Source organism: Mauremys mutica, chromosome 10 (genome assembly GCF_020497125.1).
Source record: "Mauremys mutica isolate MM-2020 ecotype Southern chromosome 10, ASM2049712v1, whole genome shotgun sequence".
Lineage (NCBI taxonomy): Eukaryota > Metazoa > Chordata > Testudines > Geoemydidae > Mauremys > Mauremys mutica.
In genome coordinates, this window is record NC_059081.1 from 22,467,724 (window position 1) to 22,490,545 (window position 22,822).

A 22,822-nucleotide genomic window follows, 5' to 3' on the forward strand; every position below is an offset into this window, starting at 1 on the left:
GGCTTATATTACAATATTTTAAATAGCAAATTGCAACCATCCAGATTAAAAATAAAGGGCTTACAAATTTCATGTTTTAAAATGCATCCATTTTTTCCCTATAGGTGATTTAAATGGCTTCAGAAACATCGCAAAACTCTTTCCCCTATTCTTGGGGGGTGGGGAGAGGGGGAATGTTGACCAATTTTTACAAGAAATTCTTCCAACTCTGAAGACATACATACTAACTTTAATCCCAGAGGGGAATACTTGTGTCAGAATTATAAATCCCTTAAAATAATTAATACTTTCAATAAAAGTACATCTATAGCCTTGCAGGACATCAGAGTGCCAAACTTATAACAAAAGCTGTTCTATGGGCTAGTGAAGAATTGATATAAATATCTGTGAAGCATGTGGTGATAATTACACCAAAGCAGTGGCACTGTAGGTGCTATGAAAACCTTCACTTTTCATCAAGTGCCATTCATATTTGCCAGGGGCGCTAGAAAGCTCTCAAATCTGTATTGATTTTTTTACTTTGTGTGTCACACTGGAACCAAAACTCCAATAAATTTAACACGTAAATTATAGGCAAGAGTGAATACATTTTAAGGTGGTAAGTTCACTTAAATGCAATCCTCTTCTCTGTTTGTCACTGATGTGTGCACTCTTAGCCATAGGACTCAACACATTTCTCAACTTGGGATATATATGCTTCAAAATTAAATTGTAGTTTTTAATCCTGGGGTACTTTGATCCATCAATACAGTTATTAGAAAATCTGGAAATTATGTAGTTGTCACTTAACCCTTAACAAAACTTTGTTTTAAAGAAACGTAAGTACTGCATGAAGGAGAGTGGCAGATTCATATGGAAATGTGATTTACACATGTATTTTAAATATAAGGTTCATCAGACTCTGAAATGTGCAAGGTTATTTTTCTTGCTTCGCACTATCCCACTTACTTTCAGTGTCATCTAATTATTTGGGCACTAAGGTCCAGATTTTTAAATGTATTTAGGCCCATGAAGTTGCAGATAGGTGTTTAATGGGATTTTCAAAAAGCACCTAGACGACTGATTCAGTGGAGCATAGGCATCTAGACACTTTTGAAAACCCCTCTAGGCCTCTATCTGTATCTTTAGGCACCTAATAACTTTTGAAAAACTAGGTCTACATATCTTTCTGTGCAGAAGTATATAATTTCTTATGGAAACCTTAAACAATTAATGCCATTAAAATGATATGTACCCCGATCCTATGAATTACATTCCTTATCTGAGTCGTTAGTGTTCGTAATACTAGACCATAATGATTTAATTATTCTGGAAGGTTGCAATATAACACTACTTTATTTCTTGGCATTCAGAATGATAACACATAAGAACTCAAAACACAGAGAATGAAAGCAGGGTGCTCCCTAAGGCAGAGAGGCTCAACCCACCCCACCTTGCAGTAGGCTTGCTCTTTGCAGATTGACTGCACAAGACCCAGATCATACACTTCCCTACAGAGCCTCAGAGTCTGCAAGCAGGACCAGGAATCACCTCACACTTAAGTGATGGCTTGTAATTTCAACACAACTTCCACTACAACCCTGCCCTCCACGTATACTGAATATATAGAAACTGCTTTTTAATGCCCCCCAAAACGCAGTAATTGTAAAATTGCTGTTTTGATGCTCGTTTCAGTCTCTCTCCCTCTCTTTACCGCTATCTACCCCTCAACATTTAAGAGGGTGTCGAGCAGATACATTTCTCAGCTTAGGCTTTGATAAAAAATTTTAGCAATCCAACTCTCCAAATTAAGTTGTAGCAGGGATAGATCAGCATTTATTTGCCTTTGGAATGCACTGCACTGCATCTCATTCAAAGCTTTGTATTCTCAAAAACCAGTGGGGATAGTACTACTAGGCCACCTACTCTTTTTTCCAGAATTAGAACAGTGATGTTCCATTTTTCCAATGGCACTAATATTTTTTCCACTGCTGTACTTGTGCTTTTATTTTAATAAAAACATCTAAGAAATTGACACCGTAAGAGTTCTGTGAGAACTTGCATACATACACACCAAAAATAATTAAGCAGTAACATTCTGAATGCGGCTGTGACTTCTGTGATCTTGTTTTAAATGTTCATTTTACAGCCGTATTGTCTCCCATTTTCTGGGTTTCTTCAGCTTAGAGTCAATAGCTCAGACTGTGGGCTGCACAAGCTGCATGTGAAGAGTATGTCTGTCAGGCTTCTGGTAGTGAACAATTAATAGCAGTGAGCAATTAATAGCAGCTGTAGTTATCATTTTATAATCTTACACTTTTGTTAGTATCCATGCCATCCCCTTTTGGTGTCTCATTTTATATCAGCGTGCAATGTTGTCACAGACACCACCATCTTGAATAGAAAGTTTAATGCATAGATATCAAGAATGTGTAATGCAAACCATGCTGCCAAACATATTATGAATATATTGCTCTTCTTAAAAATGCTTGTTGGTTTTTCATTCTACGGTATTGACTAACTGTCTGTGTTTGATGCATGGTTTACCAGCCTGATGTAGACTTATGGTTAGAGCTTAACTTGTTAGTTCTGCTTTTGCAGCCAATTCAGAATAACTACAGATGCCCAAAATATTAAAATTGACTGCTCAAATGGACTCAGTGTGGGAGTTTCATTGGTTTTAAATTGATAACAGCTGAAAGAGTGAATGATTAAAGCTGTACACAGGCATAGTATGCAGCTTCTTTGTTCAAGTTCTTGTGAACAGAGTCCACTATATGAGAATTTCCTTTGTTACAATAAAGGATACTTCTGAATAATCATTAGTTAAACATTTTAAATGATGAAGAAGAGAATTTTAGGTGCTTATAGAAGGAATAATTCCTGAGAAGCTGGAATAAACTTTAAGAAGATGAAGTAGGTTTCTATTCAGACGGGAGCATTTAAATTTAAGTAGCATTCCATAAGGTGGTAATTGTGTCTATTTCCCAGGCACTGGAGTTAAATAAGCTGGCTAGGAAACATAAACTGTCATAACAAGAGGTTAGAAGTGTTGTGTACATCTTTTTTTTTCAAGTCATAAAAAGTGGAGTTCTGAAGTGCTCTAATATAGACAAATCAAACAAAACCCTCTTTTGCTTCCTTTATCTATTGGGAACTGTTATTGTTTTCATTATATGAAAAGATGTTCTAGTTACTTTCTTCTCTTACAGTGATTTAAAATATTAATAGATATTAAAGAAGAACATTTTAAGAGCAATAATTAAGTTTTTCAATAAGTGAGTTAAAAAAAGAAAAGAAATATCAAATTGTTGCCTACAAAAATTAATTCTTAGCACTTGTATAAATGCTTGTTTTCAAAATATTGTACAAGCATAAATATATTGTACATGCATATGAGTTATAAGAATGTACATATTGTGATGTAAGCATTAGTAAGTCCATCTTATAGACAAGGAAATGGAAACTCAGAGAAATTAAGTGACTTGGATCAAAGTCCTACAGTGTCAGGGGCAGAACTTGGTTTTGACCTTAGGAGTTCTTGGCCTCCAGCTGCATATTCAGTCACTAAATAATCTTGCTTTTCTAAAATAATACTTTTTAGAAGGAAGTAGATTGGTTTAAATGTTTACCGTAGCCTTTTTCATTGCTTAGCAACTATAACAGTGCTGTGACAACTAGCCTCATGTTGCCCCATTTGCCTACATGGTTCTTCAGTTGAAGACAATAATAATACTTAGCACCTGTTACCGAAGAAGGATGACAAAGTGTGTTTCAAAACATTAACTATAAGATAAGTAAATAGTGCTATATTCATTTTTACAGATAGATAAACTGAGGTTAAGCAGTCTGCTGTTCAAGAATAAAATCCAAAGATGAAATCCTGGCCGCACTGAAATCTATAGGAGTTCTGACATTGATATCGGTGGAGCCAGGATTTCACCTCTGGAATTCTGACTTCTCTGTTCCTTGCTCAAACCACCATTCACTAAACCAATGTGGGTTTTTTTCAAAGTATAACACTTGGCTTCCTATTATTGGAAATTGTAAAAGTAACTTGAGATTCCTGGATGCCAGACATGATGTTCTTATAGTAGTTACGGTAACTTGCTGAACCGTAAAGCATTAATTATTCCTCAGTCATTGATATGTTGACTATCTATAGACAATGCAGTCCATTGCCCCGTCATTTCTGACCCATCATTTTACAAACACCCTAGACCCTCAAATGAGAGACAGTTTTACATCTTTTTAATGTAATTAGCATCAGAGAACATTCCATGTCATGTGAAGAATTTGACAGGTCTTCACTGAAATTTTAAAACCAATTAAGATGTCAAAGGAGGAAGTACTAGAACATTTTAATCATAAATCTCTGTATACATAATTACCACTGGTGGAAACTATAAATGTTTCATGAAGAAAACCTGTCCATTTTTTGTCACAAACATAACCCCAAAACATGTAACAGATCGCTAACTTATATGTAATTGCCACACATGCATGCAACCTTCTAGAGTTTATTTCTGTGACCCCAACCCTGCATTCCTTGTGTACCCAGAAGTTTGACTAACTCAATGGACTTTTGGGTTGTAAAAAAAATGCAGTATCAGACTGCAGAATACATATATTTGGATGAGTTGGAATGGACCTTCCTTCATATTTTGACTCAGGAAATCCAAAACGCCTTTCCCTATATCATATGGCAAGCAGATTCAGCAGGCTGCAATAATTTGGAGAAACAGGTGGTCACTGCCTAGTTCTTATTTCCAATTCTATTCCTTTGGGGGTAAAATATTGCACATCATTGCTCCAAACTCCCTATTTAAAATGCACACTTTGAAAATCTAGTTCTTAGTAACTATGGCTTCAGACTCCTGGAGTTAGGCACCTAAATACCTTTGAGGGTCTGTGTATCTGAGATGGTTTATATATTGGCTTGGAAGGATTACATTTTTATCAGCAATGTCACCGTGCACACACAAATGGATGAAAAATATTTCCATCAATAATAATAGACATTTACAGATAGGCAAAGTAAGAGAAAAGCTGCTTGAGAACTTATCACAGTCAAAATCCAGTGATGTAGGCTTTTGAATTGGCTTGTTACAAGTGGACTAGTGAATGAATAGTAAAATCAGGTATGGTATGTTGATTCAAGGATATTTACTTCATATATTTTGACATGTGATGTTGATGTTTATGTTTTAACAGTTTATAAAGCTTTAACTTTTTGAATCTGTGTCTACTGTCATTACATAATTGTCTAACCCTCCCATAATTTCCTGCAACTTTCAAAATTATTTAAAAAATAGAAATAAACGTATATTATCTGTCAAAATTATTAAAAAATGAAAATAAATTCTATCCATTCTATTTATATAACTCTCAGTACATTTTCCAAACACACAATTCATCTTAAAACTGTTCTGAGAATAAACACACAGATACACAGACACACACACACACGGGAAAAAAATTATAATTATTTTATTAATAATTATCTAGTGCAAAAATGTGCTTTATAAAAAATGAGGCCTGCGCTGGAGTTTACAATCTAAGTCTAAAAATTACTCAGATGATAAAAGTTCCCTTTTTACATGAAAAGGTCTGGGATTGTTTTTTAATTTAAGTACTCCTATTTGAAAAATTTGAAATTAGTAGTTAAAAATACATACATAATAACATGTGTACCTCACCAGGACCTGTCTATTTGCCAGGGATTTTTAAAAGCACTGACCCAGGGAGAAGGGAGGCTTTCTGGCTATTTGAAGACATGGCAGAGTGGAATTCTTGGCAGAAACAAGTTTTGGTTCTGACTCTTCAGTGCTGGGGACCATTCCCGCCCAGGCCTGCACTCCCAGCATGTCTTGCCTTGCTTCCCTGCTCCCCTTTCCCAACATCTTCCTCAGATTGATGACCATAAGCAGAGAAAAGACAATTATATTGCAAGGATGAGAGTTGAACAACAAGGAGGCAAGAGCTGTTGACCCTCTAAGGCAAATATATGTGTTGGAACTAGGGGCACTGGGGGTGCTACTGCACCTCCTGACTTGAAGTGGTTTCCATGATATACAGAGTTCACAGCTTGGTTCAATGGCTCTCAGTACCCCCACTATAAAAATTATTCCAGCAACCCTGAAGGCAAATGACAAACATGAAGCTTTTGACCTGCTTTGAAGAAGGGCAGGCAAGTTGTGGACTTCTTTATGGGAGGGCTGCAATTGAATTTTGGGTGAGTGTGGATATCGTTTTGGGAAGCGAGACAATGCTCCTGTTCTGTGGGAGTGGAAGGAGCTGAGGTACCATAGATGAGTTTGTTTGTCCTTAGTACTGCTGTACAGAAAGTTAAGGATGACTATACTCATCCTTGGTGTTCTGGGAGTTAATATGGTGTGTTGTATGCTCTCTTAAATTTCAAATTGTTCTAAAAAAATCTCATGTACAGAAGTTTTATCTAAGTCCTTTGTACTAATTTTCAAAGTGAAGTACACTGTTGAAAAGGTATGTGGAGACTGTCTCTTTGGGTAAATAATGATAATGCAGTCAGATTGTTTGAACATTAAACTGCTTTTATTGAGTGATTTTCCTCATCTGTTTGATTCATTTCGATTCTAGATGACAAAATTCCCATTACTGAGTGCTCTTTTCATACTTTGTCAAAAAATATAGAGTGGAGATGAGGTGGATAAAGCTAATTTGTAATCTGAGATATTTAACCTGGTTATGCTGTGTTTCAAGATGAACATCCTATGTCGGTCAAAAGTTTAAAAGCATAAAAACTAAAAAGCAGCATTACCTAGTTAAACTCTAATTCAGTATGTAAACAACATGATTTACAAGTTCAGTCACTGAAACCTATTTGCTATTCTCATCAAAAGTACATCTTTTTAAATACAAAAGTACAGAAAATGGGTTTTCACCAACTGCCTTCCACACAAAAAAGAATACTAAGAGGAACAGAGGTGCAATTGACAATGGGAGTCAAAGCCATAACCACTAACAGTGTATTCCTAAATCCCCCAGATACACTAGACAAGATACATTATCAAAATAGTTTCTTTACAAGGACAACAAATAAAAAAGCCAAATATAAGAAGAAAATATCTTTGTTTAGTGTAAAGTTGGTGCCCTTAAAAGCTTTCAGATGTTGGTGTTAGAATTACTTAACGTTAGTATTGTGGTTCCTAAACTTTCTTGAACTTCACATGGACATACTTAGGGTGCACTGTAAATACTGAAGTATTTGGTTATCTCCGGCAACTGAAAAGTTTTTCAGAGCAACCACTTATATACCCAACTTGTGGAATTCACTGCTGCAGGAAATGATGCAATCAAATACTGTGGTTGGACTTTTTAAAAGGCTGGATAATTTTATGACCAGTAATTACAGTAGAGATGGCATTAGGCATTGATTCTACAAGCTAGTATGTCACTCGAATCCATGCACCAACATGGAGCTCTATTATGAGCAATGGGGCTCCATGTGTGTAGAGGGGTCTGCTCGTGTGTGAGCTTTCAGGATCAGGGACATCATGATTTACTTTTGGATGTTTCAAATTTGAACCAGACAGAGATCTGGATTTCAGAAATGGCTTTTATCATAATGCTGCACTGAACCAAAATCCCACACCTTAACATTAGACTGTTCAAAATACAAATCACAATTTTGTGGCTTGATTCTCTCTGTAAAATTTTCAGCAAATTATGTTTATAAGAGCAATTGTATCCCAACTAGGGCATAAAATAAAAATCGGCAAGAGTCAGGAAGGCTTTGGTACTTCTTTTATCTGTCTAACAACCACACTGGAGTAGCTGGTTAATGCACAAGCCTTTGCAGCGAAGAGCCCATTATTGTAATCATTTATTTATTAGTTATTGTTTATCATGTTTTAATATATTTGTCTTCTTTACTCTGTTTAGATCAAGTTTTTGGCTCCCATTTGCACTTAGTGTGTGAGCACGAAAATTCCACAGTCCCTCTATTTGTAAAACGGTGCATAGAAGCTGTTGAAAAAAGAGGTGGGTAACTTAATATCATCAACACTATTTTTCATTCCTGTAGCCATATTTACAACTGATGCTCTAACTTAAGAACTCCACTTTTCTTGCCAGAGAAGCCATGCAGTTCAAATTATACTTTAGTGATTCACTCCGCTATTACAGATTCTTTCTTTCTTTTTGTTTTTTTACAATAGAGATATTAATAAAACAAATTAATGCTAATTATTGTCTCTATATTGTCTGTTTGACATATTCTTGATTCAGTTGCAAACTTTTTGTGTGCAAGCCAATGCTAAAACATTCATAAAATGTCAGTAATTATAGTGCTAGAACTCTCATAACATTCATTCTAAGATCCCTTGTGGTTGTTATGCCATTAAATTTTTTGGTAAGTCCCCAATGTTACCTAACCAAAACATTACTAACTTGTAAGTAGTTTTAAAGTCTCTCTTACATTTTGTTCCTCTTCTGAATTTGGATGCCTGTTTTTACTGATGTTATTCAAAGCTAGTACTGTCCCAAGGTTATGATGCACTTTCATTTGTATTTGAAGAGTTTTTGTTTAATCATAAATAATCACAGCAAAATAAAATATAATTACGACATTTGATCTTTCTTCTTCTCTCATTGAAGGTCATTTTCATTGGAAGTAGATACAGAATCCTAAAAATGTATTGTATAAAAATGTGAGGCTTAATCACCATTTCTTACAAGTTTACAACTTGTTCCAGGGGTCATGGGAAAAGTATATCTTGCAAAAGATAGTTTTCAAAATAAAGATGGGACAACCCAGTGCTGTTGTTGTCTAGAATCTGCATAAAAAAGAGAACCAGTGGAAAATAAAAAGATCTTTAGACAGTTAATCACAAAGGAGAAAGCAATTTTAATTTAATGATTGTTAGCTGGGTTTATGTGAAGGGTGCAATGAAATTGGCCTAGAGATTCAAACTCCTGGAAATTCATGACTTAATTATGTAAAAAAGACTGCACTGGAAATACTGTTATTCCCAGAGGGATAGGTAGACAGGAAGTGCCAGAATAACAGAGCAGAGGTATTGTGCAGAGGGAGATAGTAGCAGTGGTTTTTGGAAGAAAGGAGCACAGCATTCCAACAGGCGATAGGACAGGGAGAGAAATATAGAGGGGAGGAGGAGGAGGAGAGAAAAAGAGAAGGAGATTGCAAAAGGGAAAAATGGAGATTAGAGAGAAAATCAATTTTATTTTTTTAAATTAGCATTATGAAAACCCCAAACCTTGTACAACTTGCCTAGTTTCATATTCCAGTCTCAGCTCAGGTTCATTGAAAGGTGCACCTAGTGTTTGCAGATGTTTTGAGTAGCCTGGGACTAACCCAGGAGGAGGGAGGCCAAAGGTGCCTTTACACACTTGTGCACCTCCCAAAATCCAAGCTACAGGGGCAGGGGGGATGAGGGAAGGGGTAGTACAGCCCCCAGTACAAGCCTCCCAGGGCATCTCTAACTTATGGCATCCTTACCTAGGCTGCCTATGGGCAATTCTTCAGCCTAAAATAGCCAGAGTGCAGAGCACTCTAGCCATGAACCCTCCAACACTGACCATCCCTCCCTTACCTCTAAACCTTGATTGAAGAGTGACATAGGGCTGCTTACACTGGCTCCATATTTCTGCACTTGAAGAGTTTACCTAGAACCCCAGTAGCCCCTTTTCGTGCTGCAGCTGGGGACAGAATCCTACCCAAAGACTTATACCATTAGTCATGACACTGGCTCTCGACGAATAAATAATAATTTTACATATGCCTACAGGTGTCTGTCCTGTATCATCTTATACCAGACACCTGGTCCTGTATCCCATTTATTGCACCTGTGTGCAGGTGTATGCATGTAAATTGTCCCCAAAATGAGACCCCACTCTTGTGCAAACAAAATAAAAAGAGCTAAAAGTTAAAAAGAAAAAAGAAAGCTGTTGTCAATCATTTGTGTGTTTCAGGTTCTCACTATCCTAGTGGCCATTGTTAATGCTAAATTATAACAGAAAAAGCCAAAGTATGTAAGATATCTGTATCGATATCAAATGAATTCATAAGGATTAATAGGAAAATGTGTGTCACCGTTTCTACAGAGTAATTGATCCTTTAAAGCACTGCATTATTGTTCTTTGGTTCATGTGCTTTTTTCATAATTGCTGTAAATTTAAGCTAGTATATCATTTTAGTTAGTACAGTATGTAAATAAAAACTAATCTCAGTGGTATGAGATAAAATTTCATTGTGCTGTATTTACGAGTTTGTACTTGATATACATTTTTCTATTATCATTTTCTTGGATTAAGATCCTTGCATTTACTCGTATTCTATTTACTCTAAGTGTTGTTTTTACTAAGTTCTGGCATAAACTATCTCAGAACAGCAGTAATTTATGTGAAGCTAAGTCCAATGTTTATGCAAGCTTCTGATGACATTTTATACTGGGGTTGGTATTAGGAAGCAGTATGTGGAGGTGCCAAGTCTCCCGGCATGGCTGAGACTCAACAGATCTAAAGCCCTCCTCCTAATGGCCAGATATGCCTCCAGCCAAGACACTCAACTGCAGAGTCATGGGAAATACTTATGTACCAATTATGGGAAAGGCACATTTAATGAAAACTTTCTGTTTACTTTCATAGTCTTAGTAAGATGGCCTAAATACTCAGAACAGCTGGCACATTCGCTGTTTTGGAAAAGATTTTTTTCCCTCATAGTTACATTTTCTTTTTAGAAAATATATAATCTATATACTGTACTGTATCAAGAAATGTTGCTTATATACTTCATTTAAAAAAAAATCCAAAAAACAGATCTTCTGAGTCCAGCCCTATATTGGAGCAGGAGCTTTCGTGGGTGAATACCCACTTCGTCAGATGCATGCATCTGACGAAGTGGGTATTCACCCACGAAAGCTCCTGCTCCAATACGTCTGTTAGTCTATAAGGTGCCACAGGACTCTTTGCTGCTTTTACAGATCCAGACTAACACGGCTACCCCTCTGATACGTGACAGCCCTATATGTTGCCTATTTGAACCAGAAAGAACAAGACATTCATGCTTTGCTGGACAACTGTGCTGTTAACAAGACATAACCATTATGTTATGAAGGTGCTTATACGTCATATACTGTGCCCAATAAAATTTTGTTTACGTTTTTCAATTTTAGCATATTGTGGCCACACATAGGAAAGCAAGCCTAATAGTGAGCTAAGTAAAACATACCATCTAGTATGTTTCCTTATCTTTATGGTTTCATATTATACGTCAAACCACAAGAGGATTTTCCAATACACTGACACGGTAGGGTAGGTAACTTGCTATTGGCCAGTTTTTTATCTTAGTTTTTACTGAGTGTATCCAAAATACCTCCATTCAATCAATGGAATTACTCTGGAATCAGACTGGTGTAACTGAGGGCAGGTCCATACTCACCGCGCGGGTCGACGCGGTGAGTTCGACTTCACGGAGTTCGAACTATCGCGTCTGATCTAGACGCGCTAGTTCGAACTCCGGAAGCGCCGCGGTCGACTCCAGTACTCCACCACTGCAAACGGCGGTGGTGGAGTCGACGGGGGAGCCGCGGAGTTCGACCCCGCCGCGTCTGGACGGGTGAGTAGTTCGAATTAGGGTACTTCGAATTCAGCTACGCTATTCCCGTAGCTGAATTTGCGTACTCTAATTCGAACCCCCTTTTTAGTGTGGACCAGGCCTGAGATGAGAAACTGGTCTGCTGACTCTGCTGGATGTTGTTTGCCTCTTAGCCAGCCTGTTATTATATATGGAAAGGACAGGAGTTCTTTCTGTCCAGTAAACTTCTCTTCTCAGACCATAATACAGCACTAACTAGTCCACAAGCATTTGTTTATACAGTTGTGAACTCCAACTTTGTAATCTCTCATTTACTATTTCTAACTGTGGAAATGGAACTGGGTGCAGAGTGTCTCACTTCATGAGCCATATTTCAGGGCTGTCAAGATAGTTTATCATAAATATTAAAATAAAATATTAGGCCCAGTTCTGCAAACCCTACATGAGTGGTCCACTGAGTTAAAGTTTTCAGGAGCATGCTCATTATTTTTTCCTATCCATTTTACTTGTTCCTTCTTCAATATTTGGTGAAATGTTGTCCCTAAAAATATGAGGAGCCCAACCCTGATCCTTTTCAGTCAATAGGACCTTTGATACCAGCCTAACTGGGAGAAAGAGTGGACTCTTGGTGTCCAGTAGAGTAGTCCCTACACAGAAAGCTTCTATTATTTCCTTATGGCTAGATGGTAACTGAACATTCTGCCTTGAGTAAGGTTGGTGTATCCCTGAGCTACACTGAGGTAAAAATTGTGAGTGACAGAGTCACAATTCTTCTCTTGCTCCCACTTTCGCTCGAGTGGGAAGAATCATAGAATCATAAAATCATAGGATTGGAAGGGACCTCGAGAAGTCATCTACTCCAGTCCCCTGCACTCATGGCAAGACAAGCATTATCTAGACCATCCCTGAAAGATGTTTGTCTAACCTGCTCTTAAAAATTGCCAGTGATGGAGATTCCACAACCTCCCTAGACAATTTATTCCAGTGCTTAACTACCCTGACAGCTAGGAAGTTTTTCCTAATGTCCAACCTAAACCACCCTTGCTGCAGTTTAGCCCATTGCTTCTTGCCCTATCTTCAGGGGTTAAGGAGAACAATTTTTCTACTTCCTCCTTGTAACAACCCTTTATGTACTTGAAAGCTGTTATCTCAGTTTTCTCTTCTCCAGACTAAACAAACCCAGTTTTTTCAATCTTCCCTCATAGGTCATTTTTTCTAGACCTTTAATCATTTTTGTTGCTCTTCTCTGGCCTTTCTCCAATTCGTCCACATCTTTCCTGAAATGTGGCATCCAGAACTTGACACAATACTCCCATTGAGGCCTAATCAGCGCAGAGAAGAGAGAAATAATTACTTTTCGTCTCTTGCTTACAACACTCCTGAGAATGTTTGCTTTTTTTTCATCAGCGTTACACAGTTGACTCACATTTAGCTTGTGATCCATTATGACCCCCAGATCCTTCCTGGGCAGTTATTTCTCATTTTGTATATGTGTAAATGATTGTTCCTTCCTAAGTGGAGTACTTTGCATTTGTTCTTATTGAATTTCATCCTATTTACTTCAGACCATTTCTCTAATTTGTTCAGATCATTTTGAATTTTAATCCTATCCTCCAAAGCACTAGCAACCCCTCCTAACTTTGTATCAACCATAAACTTAAGTGTACTCTCTTTGCCATTATCTAAATCATTTATGAAGATATTGAACAGAACCGGGCCCAGAACTGATCTCTGCGGGACTCCACTCGATATGCCCTTCCAGCTTGACTGTGAACCACTGATAACTACTCTCTGGAAACAGTTCTCTGGAAACTACTCTCTGGAAACAGTAATGCAACAACCTGATAGTAGCTCCATCTAGGTTTATTTCCCTAGTTTGTTTATGAGCAGGTCATGCAAGACGGTATCAAAAGCCTTACTAAAGTCAAGATATACCACATCTACTGCTCCCTCCGTTCAGAAGGTTTGTTACCCTGTCGAAGAAACTATTAGGTTGGTTTGACACAATTTGTTCTTGACAAATCCATGTTGACTGTTACTTATCACTTTATTGTCTTCTAGGTGTTTGCAAATTGATTGCTTAATTATTTGCTCAATTATCTTTCCAAATACTGAAGTTAAGATGACTGGTTTGTAATTCCCCAGGTTCTCCTTATTTCCCTTTTTATAGATTGGCACTATATTTGCACTTTTCCAGTCCTCTGGAATCGCTCCCTTTTCCATGACTTTTCGAAGATAATCGCTCAGATATCTCCTAAGCCAGCTCCTTGAGTATTTTAGGATATATTTCATCAGGCCCTTGTGACTTGAAGATATCTAACTACGTTCCTTTGCCTCTCTTCATGGAGCGGTTTACTTAGTTACAGATTAACTAGGATGAGGCCAGAGCTCCCCACCCATTTCTGCTTGTTCCCAGCAGGGAATATTGGGTAGTAGCTGGAAACACAATCTGAGCAGAGCCAAGCATTGGAGGGAAGGAAGCTTTTGACAATCTTACCCTCAGCGTATACAGTAATTCATAGACTGTGCAGTCTTGCCAAGGGAGGGGCTCTCATCTCAAGTTTTTATGTCTCTATGCCCGGTATTATTTCCAGTAATTTCTTGAATCATTTGTTTATTTTGTTATTCGTGGACCCTTTAAAGTTCCACTGGCTGTTTTTAAGTAAAACTCATTTTAAAAAATTAGAAACATCACTCTGTAGTACCTAAACAAAATGCCAACTAGTATCTTTTCATAGCAAAGCTTTATCATGTGAAAGTGATCTGATATTAAAATCTTTTCCAAGGATGATAATTTTCCTGTGTCACAATAAACTAACACGTCGAATACTTTACTACCCTAAACATGTTGTTGTGCAAACAGTATATTTTAGGTTTGTGAAGAAATGGGGCTAGTCTTCAAGAGAAATTTGATTTCATTTATCTTGGCATCCATCTATTGAAACATGGTTTTGACAATTCATTCTTCCCCTACCTTTCCAAATCCAACTTACTCTGCCCAAATCAATTTAAAAGACTTTAAAATGATACCATCAACTCTGCAGTTGATGATTACAGGTATAGGTTTTATTATGAAGTGAACATTGCAGACATTGTTTTTTCTCTCTTTTTTTGGAGCACAATATGCTGTGACAGGAACGATACATAAAATTGCATATTTGACTCAGTGCCGAAAAGCCACCCTGGGATCCATAACCTTGCCTAAAGATTTAAGAAAGACCTTTAGTCCACTTCTGAGAAGGTTCTTAGCTCAGAAAACTTTATCTCTCAACTTTGCTTCTTAGCAGCTGTTATGTTTTTTGCTGTCATTTGTTTGACAGGATCCAGTTATAGGTTCCGATGTCTGTTTAAAGAAACAGGGAGGTTGTTGGCTTTAAAATTCCCTTACTGCTTGTGTGTTCAACATTTTCCCAGGCTTTTCTACATAGTTTGCCAAGCAAAGGGACTGACCTTTTGTAGCAAACACTTTTTCATTTCTAAATGCTCACTTTGATTTTTGTCCCATTTTATGCTCATTCCAAACTGTTTACAACCCACTAAAAATGACTGTGAATTATATGTTTGTGTAATGGATTCCTTTTGTGGTTGGAGTAGAATGTTTACTTTGAACAATTAGTTATCTTTGGGTAGATTATAGTGACCTGAAAAAAAGAGTGGCTAAAATTATTATGGTACCTTAACTATTTCCTTTTGTTATCTTCTATGTTAGTCTAACATGCTATTTACTGAGTTTCATTGCTCTAAGCTTACAATGAGAAAATCACATTGAACAGGAGCTGTGACAAAACCTCTACTAGTAGTTCTGCTCAGATTTGTTGGGCATTCTATTAGATTATGGCTAGACATATATTTTAGAAGTAACTAATAATTTTGAGTACCTCCATTTTGAGGTCCCCTACCTTAAAAGAGCCGGATTTTCAGGAATTTTTGAGCAGTTGCCCTCTGAAAATCAGACCTCATAAAGTTGTTTCAAGTTGGGCACCCCAAAATCACTAGTCACTTTTTGAAAATGTTGGCCTGATTGTCCAAAACTGCATTCTGGTTGGCTGGGATATCATCACATATACACAAATAAAAAAATCCCTATTTCACTATGTTCAGTTATTGAGGGAGAAGATTTATTGGTAGGCACAAAAATAAGGTACCTTGTGGGATGGTAGTGAAGCGATGCAGTCATCTCCCCCAAGAATTTAGGACCATCACGAACCACACCCCATTCTGCTCCAAGTGGAAGGCATGTTTCTTTGACCTTGCCTTTTCTAACACATAGCCGCAAGTATTTATATTGAACACACACACACACACACACACATGCACCCTACTAAAACAGTAGGGTGCACTCTCCACTCCACCTGCTTCTCCCTCTAGGAAGAGAATGGGAGAACAAACAACATATGAGAGATGTGTAGCCATGTCCTTGATGGACAACTGGAAGTTGTTCCGATATTACAGTGATAAGCACAGTATAAGAACATAGATAGAATATAGTACAGTAGAATAGATCCTGAGGGAGAGAACGATGAAGGTGAAAAATGGCAGTTTAAACTACCGTGTCGCACAAATTACCAAGATGCCATTTTGGCAGCAGCTTGTGGCCTTTTCATCTGCTTTTAACTCACATTCTAAAAGAGAAACTGGGAGTCCAAATTGCTGGGGGATTTTTTTATAAAAGTGAGACAAAAGTAGCTGTTGGGTCATAAATTGCTCCTGAAAGGACAGCTGCATTTTTGGGGGACAAATTAAGCACCTAAGAGACCAAATAGTCTATGGAATTGAATAAATGGAGAAAGTTAAAAATAATTGCTAACAATAAAGGTGAGTGTATTCTTCCTATTTTATCCTTTTCCTAGGAACTACTTTTTATCGTGGAAGGATACATTTAGTAAGACATTTATTTTTATTTTTTACAAAAATGTAAAATTAATTAGCCATATCTAATAATGGCCAGCCATTATTAGACACTTTTGGGGTAGTTGACAACACAAAGCCAAGGCAGCCAAAGTATGTACGAATAGCCTATAACTTTTCATAGTTTACCAGTGTATATAGTAATATGCTACTGTTATTAGATTTGTACTAAATGACCTGTTGACCCATTGGGCCAGTTCCTGAGCAGAAGCCAAGAAGTGCACAGGGCAGTTCAAGAAGAGATGCATGAATCCACCTTTGTGCTCCCTCAGTCCTGGGTCTGTCCAGGTGCCAGCTAGTCCCAGACATAAATTAGAGTAGCAGCATCTGACAGTTGTCCCAATGGGGCATTTTGGAAGCTGGGAATCCTTTAGTGGTCAGCTACACTGTCTTTAGGGCAGTTTCACACCACTAAATTTGCTTTAAGGCAGCGCAGGACATGGGCCATGAATTACAGTTTAGAAGTTACTTTGCGTCTTGTTTCCCCTTGTATATCTTTTATTGTTGCAGGCTTTTCTGTCATAAACACAGCATTTCATCCATGAATAACAAGCAGTTCATTTTCTATGATTTCATTCATTTATTTGGAATACATTTATTTACTTTTTCTTTCTAATAACATTTTTTTCTGTCTTTGCCCCTGCCTCCAGGCCTACAGTTGCTTGCTTACTTACTTTGATATAATTTTACATGCTGCTTCCAGTTGCCTTAGAATTCAGTACCCTGAAAGTGCAGAGATCATATTGGTCCACTAAACTATCTGAGCTCCTAGTTCTGCTAATTTTTTTACTGTTCATTCTTTCCCACTTTGGGATAATCTATTATAGTTGGATCCAAGCACACGCTAAAAGCTAATACTTCCGTAAAGAATGTGCAATTTATACTGTTTAGCTTGTGATGAGATTCTTGAAGTCTTTTTATGATTCTATCTTGTTCCAAGGAGACTTCTGCTCCCTACTTTTATAAGCACTGAGTCGGGGGGAGGGAGAGGGGGAAACAAAATCAAAACAAAGTGATAAAAAAAATTACATGCTGAAAAAAAAATCCAGCAGTTCAGCAGATAAACCCTTTTTCCAGGGAATATTTGTGGACTGAACAAAAATGTTTCTGAGGGCAATGAACTATGTTTACTTTAAAGTGGCCATCAACCATAATCTTAAATGTACAGATGAATGCAATGTGAAACAACTGAACAAAGTTCAGAGAAAACTCCTTGCAAGTTTGTGATTTAAAACGTTGTATTTTTACTTCTGAGTAGAAATTAACGGCAGTTTAGTTTTGTACAAATGCATTGGCAAGGATTCCTCAACCAGTTCTATGTTCAGACTCAGGCAATCCCACTATAGCCACCTTTCTTAGAGCATGAGCCAGTTAATAGTGTTGTGCGAGGTCCAAGATAGAATTGGCTCTGTAGGGGTATTCACTCTGGGGCCTCTGTGTCTGCTAGAAAGCCACATTCTAAGTTTGAAAAAAAAAATCAAGTGTCAACAGGAAACATCAAGCAAGGGCAAATTGGGGAAAAGAGGGAAACAGCAGAATAAAAAACCTGATCTTACACAGTACAGAAAGGAAGAAAAAATGTATTTTAAAATTCCAGAAGCATGTAATGTAAGCTAGACAAAAGAAGTTAGACATAAACACTGTACTGGAAAAAAGACAAAGCTTTTGAACCAGTTGACATCTTTTTACCTGATGCCTGCTTCATTGACTAATCTGTTGCAGAGAAATGTATCCTCCTTACCCCCTTGCCAGTAACAACAAGCAGACACTGAGTGCACCACAGTAACATTTGCAGTGCCTGGGCCAAATTCATCCCTGGTGTAAATGCAATGCTTTCACTGGTGTTACACCAGGGGTGAAATTGAGCTTTTGCCTTTTTCTAACATGGTATAATTGATCGCTGTGTAACCTTTTATAAGGAGATGGAGATTTTATGTTCAGAATATTCCATGAAACTTTTCTCAAAGAGTAAACCCACTTAACTTATGAAAATAAAACTGAATACCATACAAAGGCGTCTAAAAATTAAAACAACTTCAAAATACATTATAAGTGAAATACGTTATATTGACACATGTTAGAGCCAAGACTAAGGAGAAAATAAAGCCAAATAAAACCATTTTCTCATTGGCTTATTCTATGTCAATGAGAAAATGAAGGCCATGACTTACCTCTAGTCAGAGCCATATGAAGGGAAGCTCATTTTTGAGAATATCCACCTCCCAGCCATAAAAAATATTAAAGAATAAACAATATTCTCCCTTCCTCCTCAAAATCCAGGATGTGAGACACAGTGCTATAGCTTAGCAGCAGCATTTATACCATCAAGCTATGTGTTTCCACTGTAAACCCCTATATTAAGAACTTAATAGCTCAACCATAAAAACACACTTTGGGCTAAAGCTTGGCATGATGAGTCCTACCCTGGAAGGAAATGTTTACAAAATGGTGGTTTCAGATTCTTTTTCTGCCCCTGTTCCTCAGAAATGGCTTAATGATTTTTAAATAAAATTATGTATGCAATTATCCCTTAATGTAGACTAATTGCTTTTTGTATTTTGGAAAAAATAAATATTATAGTACTTGGATTGATATTTTTTTAAAAGGAAGTGCTCCTGCAATAAAAGGAATTAAATAAAAATTTTAGTGTGTCCATATAGCACACTATGGGGTGGATTTCAAAAATTTGTAGCCTGCAACTTGCAGGAGAACTAATTGTTGTTGTAGTTTTATTACTGCAGTTATTTACTAGAGCAGTTACGTCATATCAATGGCTAACCATGTGATATGAGAGGATAATCAGATTGATGCCTAAATGAGAATTGATCTCACAAATAATTTCAGGGGCAAAGAAGAGGCCAGGTTAAAAATCAGGCCCTATGGTTGTTTCTGTAACTCAATTTGCACCCAGTGGATTTATGAAATTTACATTGCATGGAGTTAATAATCTGGTAACTAAGAAATCCCCAAATAGGCTATTACATGTTAAGCCATTATGTACTATTGAATTCGTGTTTCTTTTAAAGATCCCCAAATTAGACATTAACCTAATAGACTGCTCTAGCTCAATCAGGATCCTAACAGGTTATTGGTCCAAGAAGAGTTTTTAAGAATCCACATTGTAATTATATATACCAAATTCTGCTTGGTTACATGCAAACAACCTCATTGGTTTGAATGGAGTTCTACACAGAATCTGACCTTGTCATTTCATAATAAACCATAAATATATCATTTAGAGAATGAATTGACCTATTTGATCATCTAATCCATCTGTCAATGAATGATTACTCCACACAGCATATTTTCTGGTGCCTTCTCCTGTCCAGTTTTAAATAACCAAAGTGATGTTTTTTCCTCCACATACTTGGGAGACTATTCCATAGTCTAATAGATCTTACTATTAGGAAATATTTCCTGATGTTCATCCTACATTTTGATTGGCTACATTTAATTTCTTTCCACTACTCCTAGTTGAACTAACATAGGACCCAATCCAGCAAAGCAATTAAGAAGATGCTTAATTTTAAGCACCTGAGTAGTCCCATTAAAGTAAATGGAATTACTCGCTTTCTCAAAGTTAAGCAAGTGCTTAAGCGGTCTGTTGAATTGGGGCTTTATGATGCCCTAAACAATTCATAAATCCAGATCAGAAATCTTAAGATTCCAGGTTTTTCTCAGGGCAAAAGACATGTAAATCAGTTGTCCAGATCGTGGCCAGCCCATATGCATATGTACCAAGGAAATACAAATATTCCTCTGCACCTCCAGAATCCAAAAGAGTACAGGGAAAGATGCAGCAGGTTGATTGATTTAACACCAACTGGAAAGCCTTGATTTAAGTCAATTGTAATCAACTTTTCCATTTGGGCTTCAGTTATTTTTTAAAGAAAGGTGCATTTTGATTGGTTGATATACACATTAAAACACATTGATTTAAAACTAAATAGAGCATTTACACTAGATTTGGTACATCCTTTTGCTACCAAGGAGGGTATACTATGATTATATACATTTATTTAAGCAATTATGTACATCAATATTTTCAGCTTCTTATTAATTGTACATTTTAGTATATTAAAATGATTAATGAGAAATGGTTTACTAGATAATTAACTTTTTGCTCATGATTTGTGTCAAGCTGCATTAGGACAATAACTGGAATTTCTTCTTTGAGTAGTGTCCCTATGGGTGCTCCACTTCAGGGGCAAACCTCTCAAGCTCGTAATTGCAGATTTTTCATTAGCAGTGTCCATTTGGCCTGGGTGTGTGCTCTATATAACCTCATGCAGTGCTCTGAGGGGATATAAAGCTTTGTGGGCAAACCAACCTCAGTTCCTTCTCTACTGCTTCAGCCTGTCTGCCTTGTATGTGCTTCAGCATGTTTTGTAGTTGTATTAGGTTAGTGTTAGTGTTGTTTGTTGTTAGTATAGAATTAATTAGATAGTTGTGAGAGGTTTCAGTTTTTCCTCTCCTCCTTTTTTCTCCTCCGTTTTTTTCTGGGGAGTTTATTTGGCTTGGCTTGGCTAGACATACCTGGCTCACCAGGTTTAAAATGCTGCCTCTCTTGTCTGGAGGCTATCCCAGTCTAAGTGTATCTATTGCTTAAGAGACTCCCTTAGGAGGGCCACACTGAGGTTATACTTCTACAAACAAGAGGAGATTTAGCATGTCTCAAACTGCCCAGAGATCGTGCTTGGCTCAGATCTCTGGTTTTCACAGAACTGCCAAATCCACTAGAAAAAGACAGATTCCAGAGGAAAAGAGCTTCCCACTCTCCTTTAGCTAGTACCACTTTACCATCAAAACGGCAATTTTGATGAGGTAGTCAAGGGCTTGATTCCTCCCTCACCTCTAGTTTGCAAGCTACAACACTTTGCAATTTTGGACTGTGCCTTTCCCATTTCCAATGGACCAGGGACATGTGGCTCATGGAGGTTATAATATTGGGCTACTCTATTCACTTTACATACCCTCTTCCCCATCCCTCTTCAGGGATCCTGCTCATGAAGCTATACTATAAGTCAAGAATTACACTCCCTTCTTTGTTTAGGATCAGTAGAACCAGTCCCATTCCCTCACCGGGGGAAAGCGTTTTATTCAAAGTATTTTCTTATGCCAAAGGAGGACAGAGGGTGTAGACCAATCTTAGATCTAAGACAATTGAACATATTTGTAAAGTCTCAAAAGTTCTGGGTGGTGACTCGGGCTGCTATAAACCCTTTTCTAGAGGCAAAAGTTTGGTTTTTTACCCTCACCCTACAGGACACCTATTTCAATATAGTGACACATCTTGCACACAGGAGATGGCCACACATTACCATTGTCCAGGACCATTTTCAATACTAAGTATTTTCCTCCAGCCTCTCTTCAGCCCCCAGGGTATTGTCGAATATTTTAAAGGTAGTGGCTGCTTACCTTCAGTGAGAAGCAATTTAGTCTTCCTATATCTTGACATCTGGCTACTCAAGGGCTGATCTTACGAAGCAGTACTAACTTCCACCCAGATAGATCTCTCCCTCTTCTGGGAATTGGGTCTCCAGCTAAAATTAAAGAAGTCCAAGTTAGTCCTTGTAGGGAGAATTCAATTCAAAGGGGCATATTTGGATTACTTCGCAGTGTGGGCCTTCCTTACGACAGACAGATACATAACTTTATCGAATTTGATCAGGACAATTCAGGGAAGCCTGCTGTTTGCAACTTCTGAGTCATATGGCATCTTGCACCTTCATGACCAAGCATATAAGATTACAACTCTTCAGCTTTCAGGGCTAGTTTGGGAGGACCTATTTCTCAAACAGAGACAGCTTGGACAAACCGGTTTGCCCTTGAGTAGTCAGTAATCAAGATATGGGAAGACTAAAATTGCTTCTTGCTGAAGGTGAGCAGCCTCCAGGTGAGGATTAGTGGAAAGATCAATGCAGTGTCTGCACAGGCATCCCTTTCATCTGCCCAACTCCAACAATAGCTGTGACAATGCATCACTGTTAGGGTGGGGAGCACACCTCAACACACTTGAGGTAGGTGGATACCTCAGTAAACCAGTCTTCATATCCGATTGGTGGAACTCGGGGCAGTCAGAAACGCCTGCCTTCAGTTACTTCTCCTCATCAAGGGCAAATCAATCAGAATTAGGACAGACAATGTGACTTACATGTTCTTTATGAATAAACAGAGAGGAGCAAAATCCCTTTCCTTGTGCACCGAAGCTATAAAGTCATGGAACTGGTGTATATCCCATCAGATTCAGACCTGAAGTCCAGAACTTGCACACCAGAAATTGTTCATAATTGTTCTTATTAAGCATTTACATGTTATGCCAGGCATTATATGTATATT

At 37.6% G+C, this 22,822-nt stretch overlaps 1 protein-coding gene across 1 annotated transcript in view; it reads left to right on the forward strand.

The window, feature by feature from the left end:
- Positions 1-22,822, forward strand: part of ARHGAP15 (Rho GTPase activating protein 15) — a 454,296-nt gene that overhangs the window by 277,289 nt on the left and 154,185 nt on the right. The window contains exon 10 of the mRNA XM_045031797.1: positions 7,903-8,001. Within this exon, the coding sequence (XP_044887732.1) occupies positions 7,903-8,001 (99 nt within the window). The remainder of the gene's footprint in view (positions 1-7,902; positions 8,002-22,822) is intronic.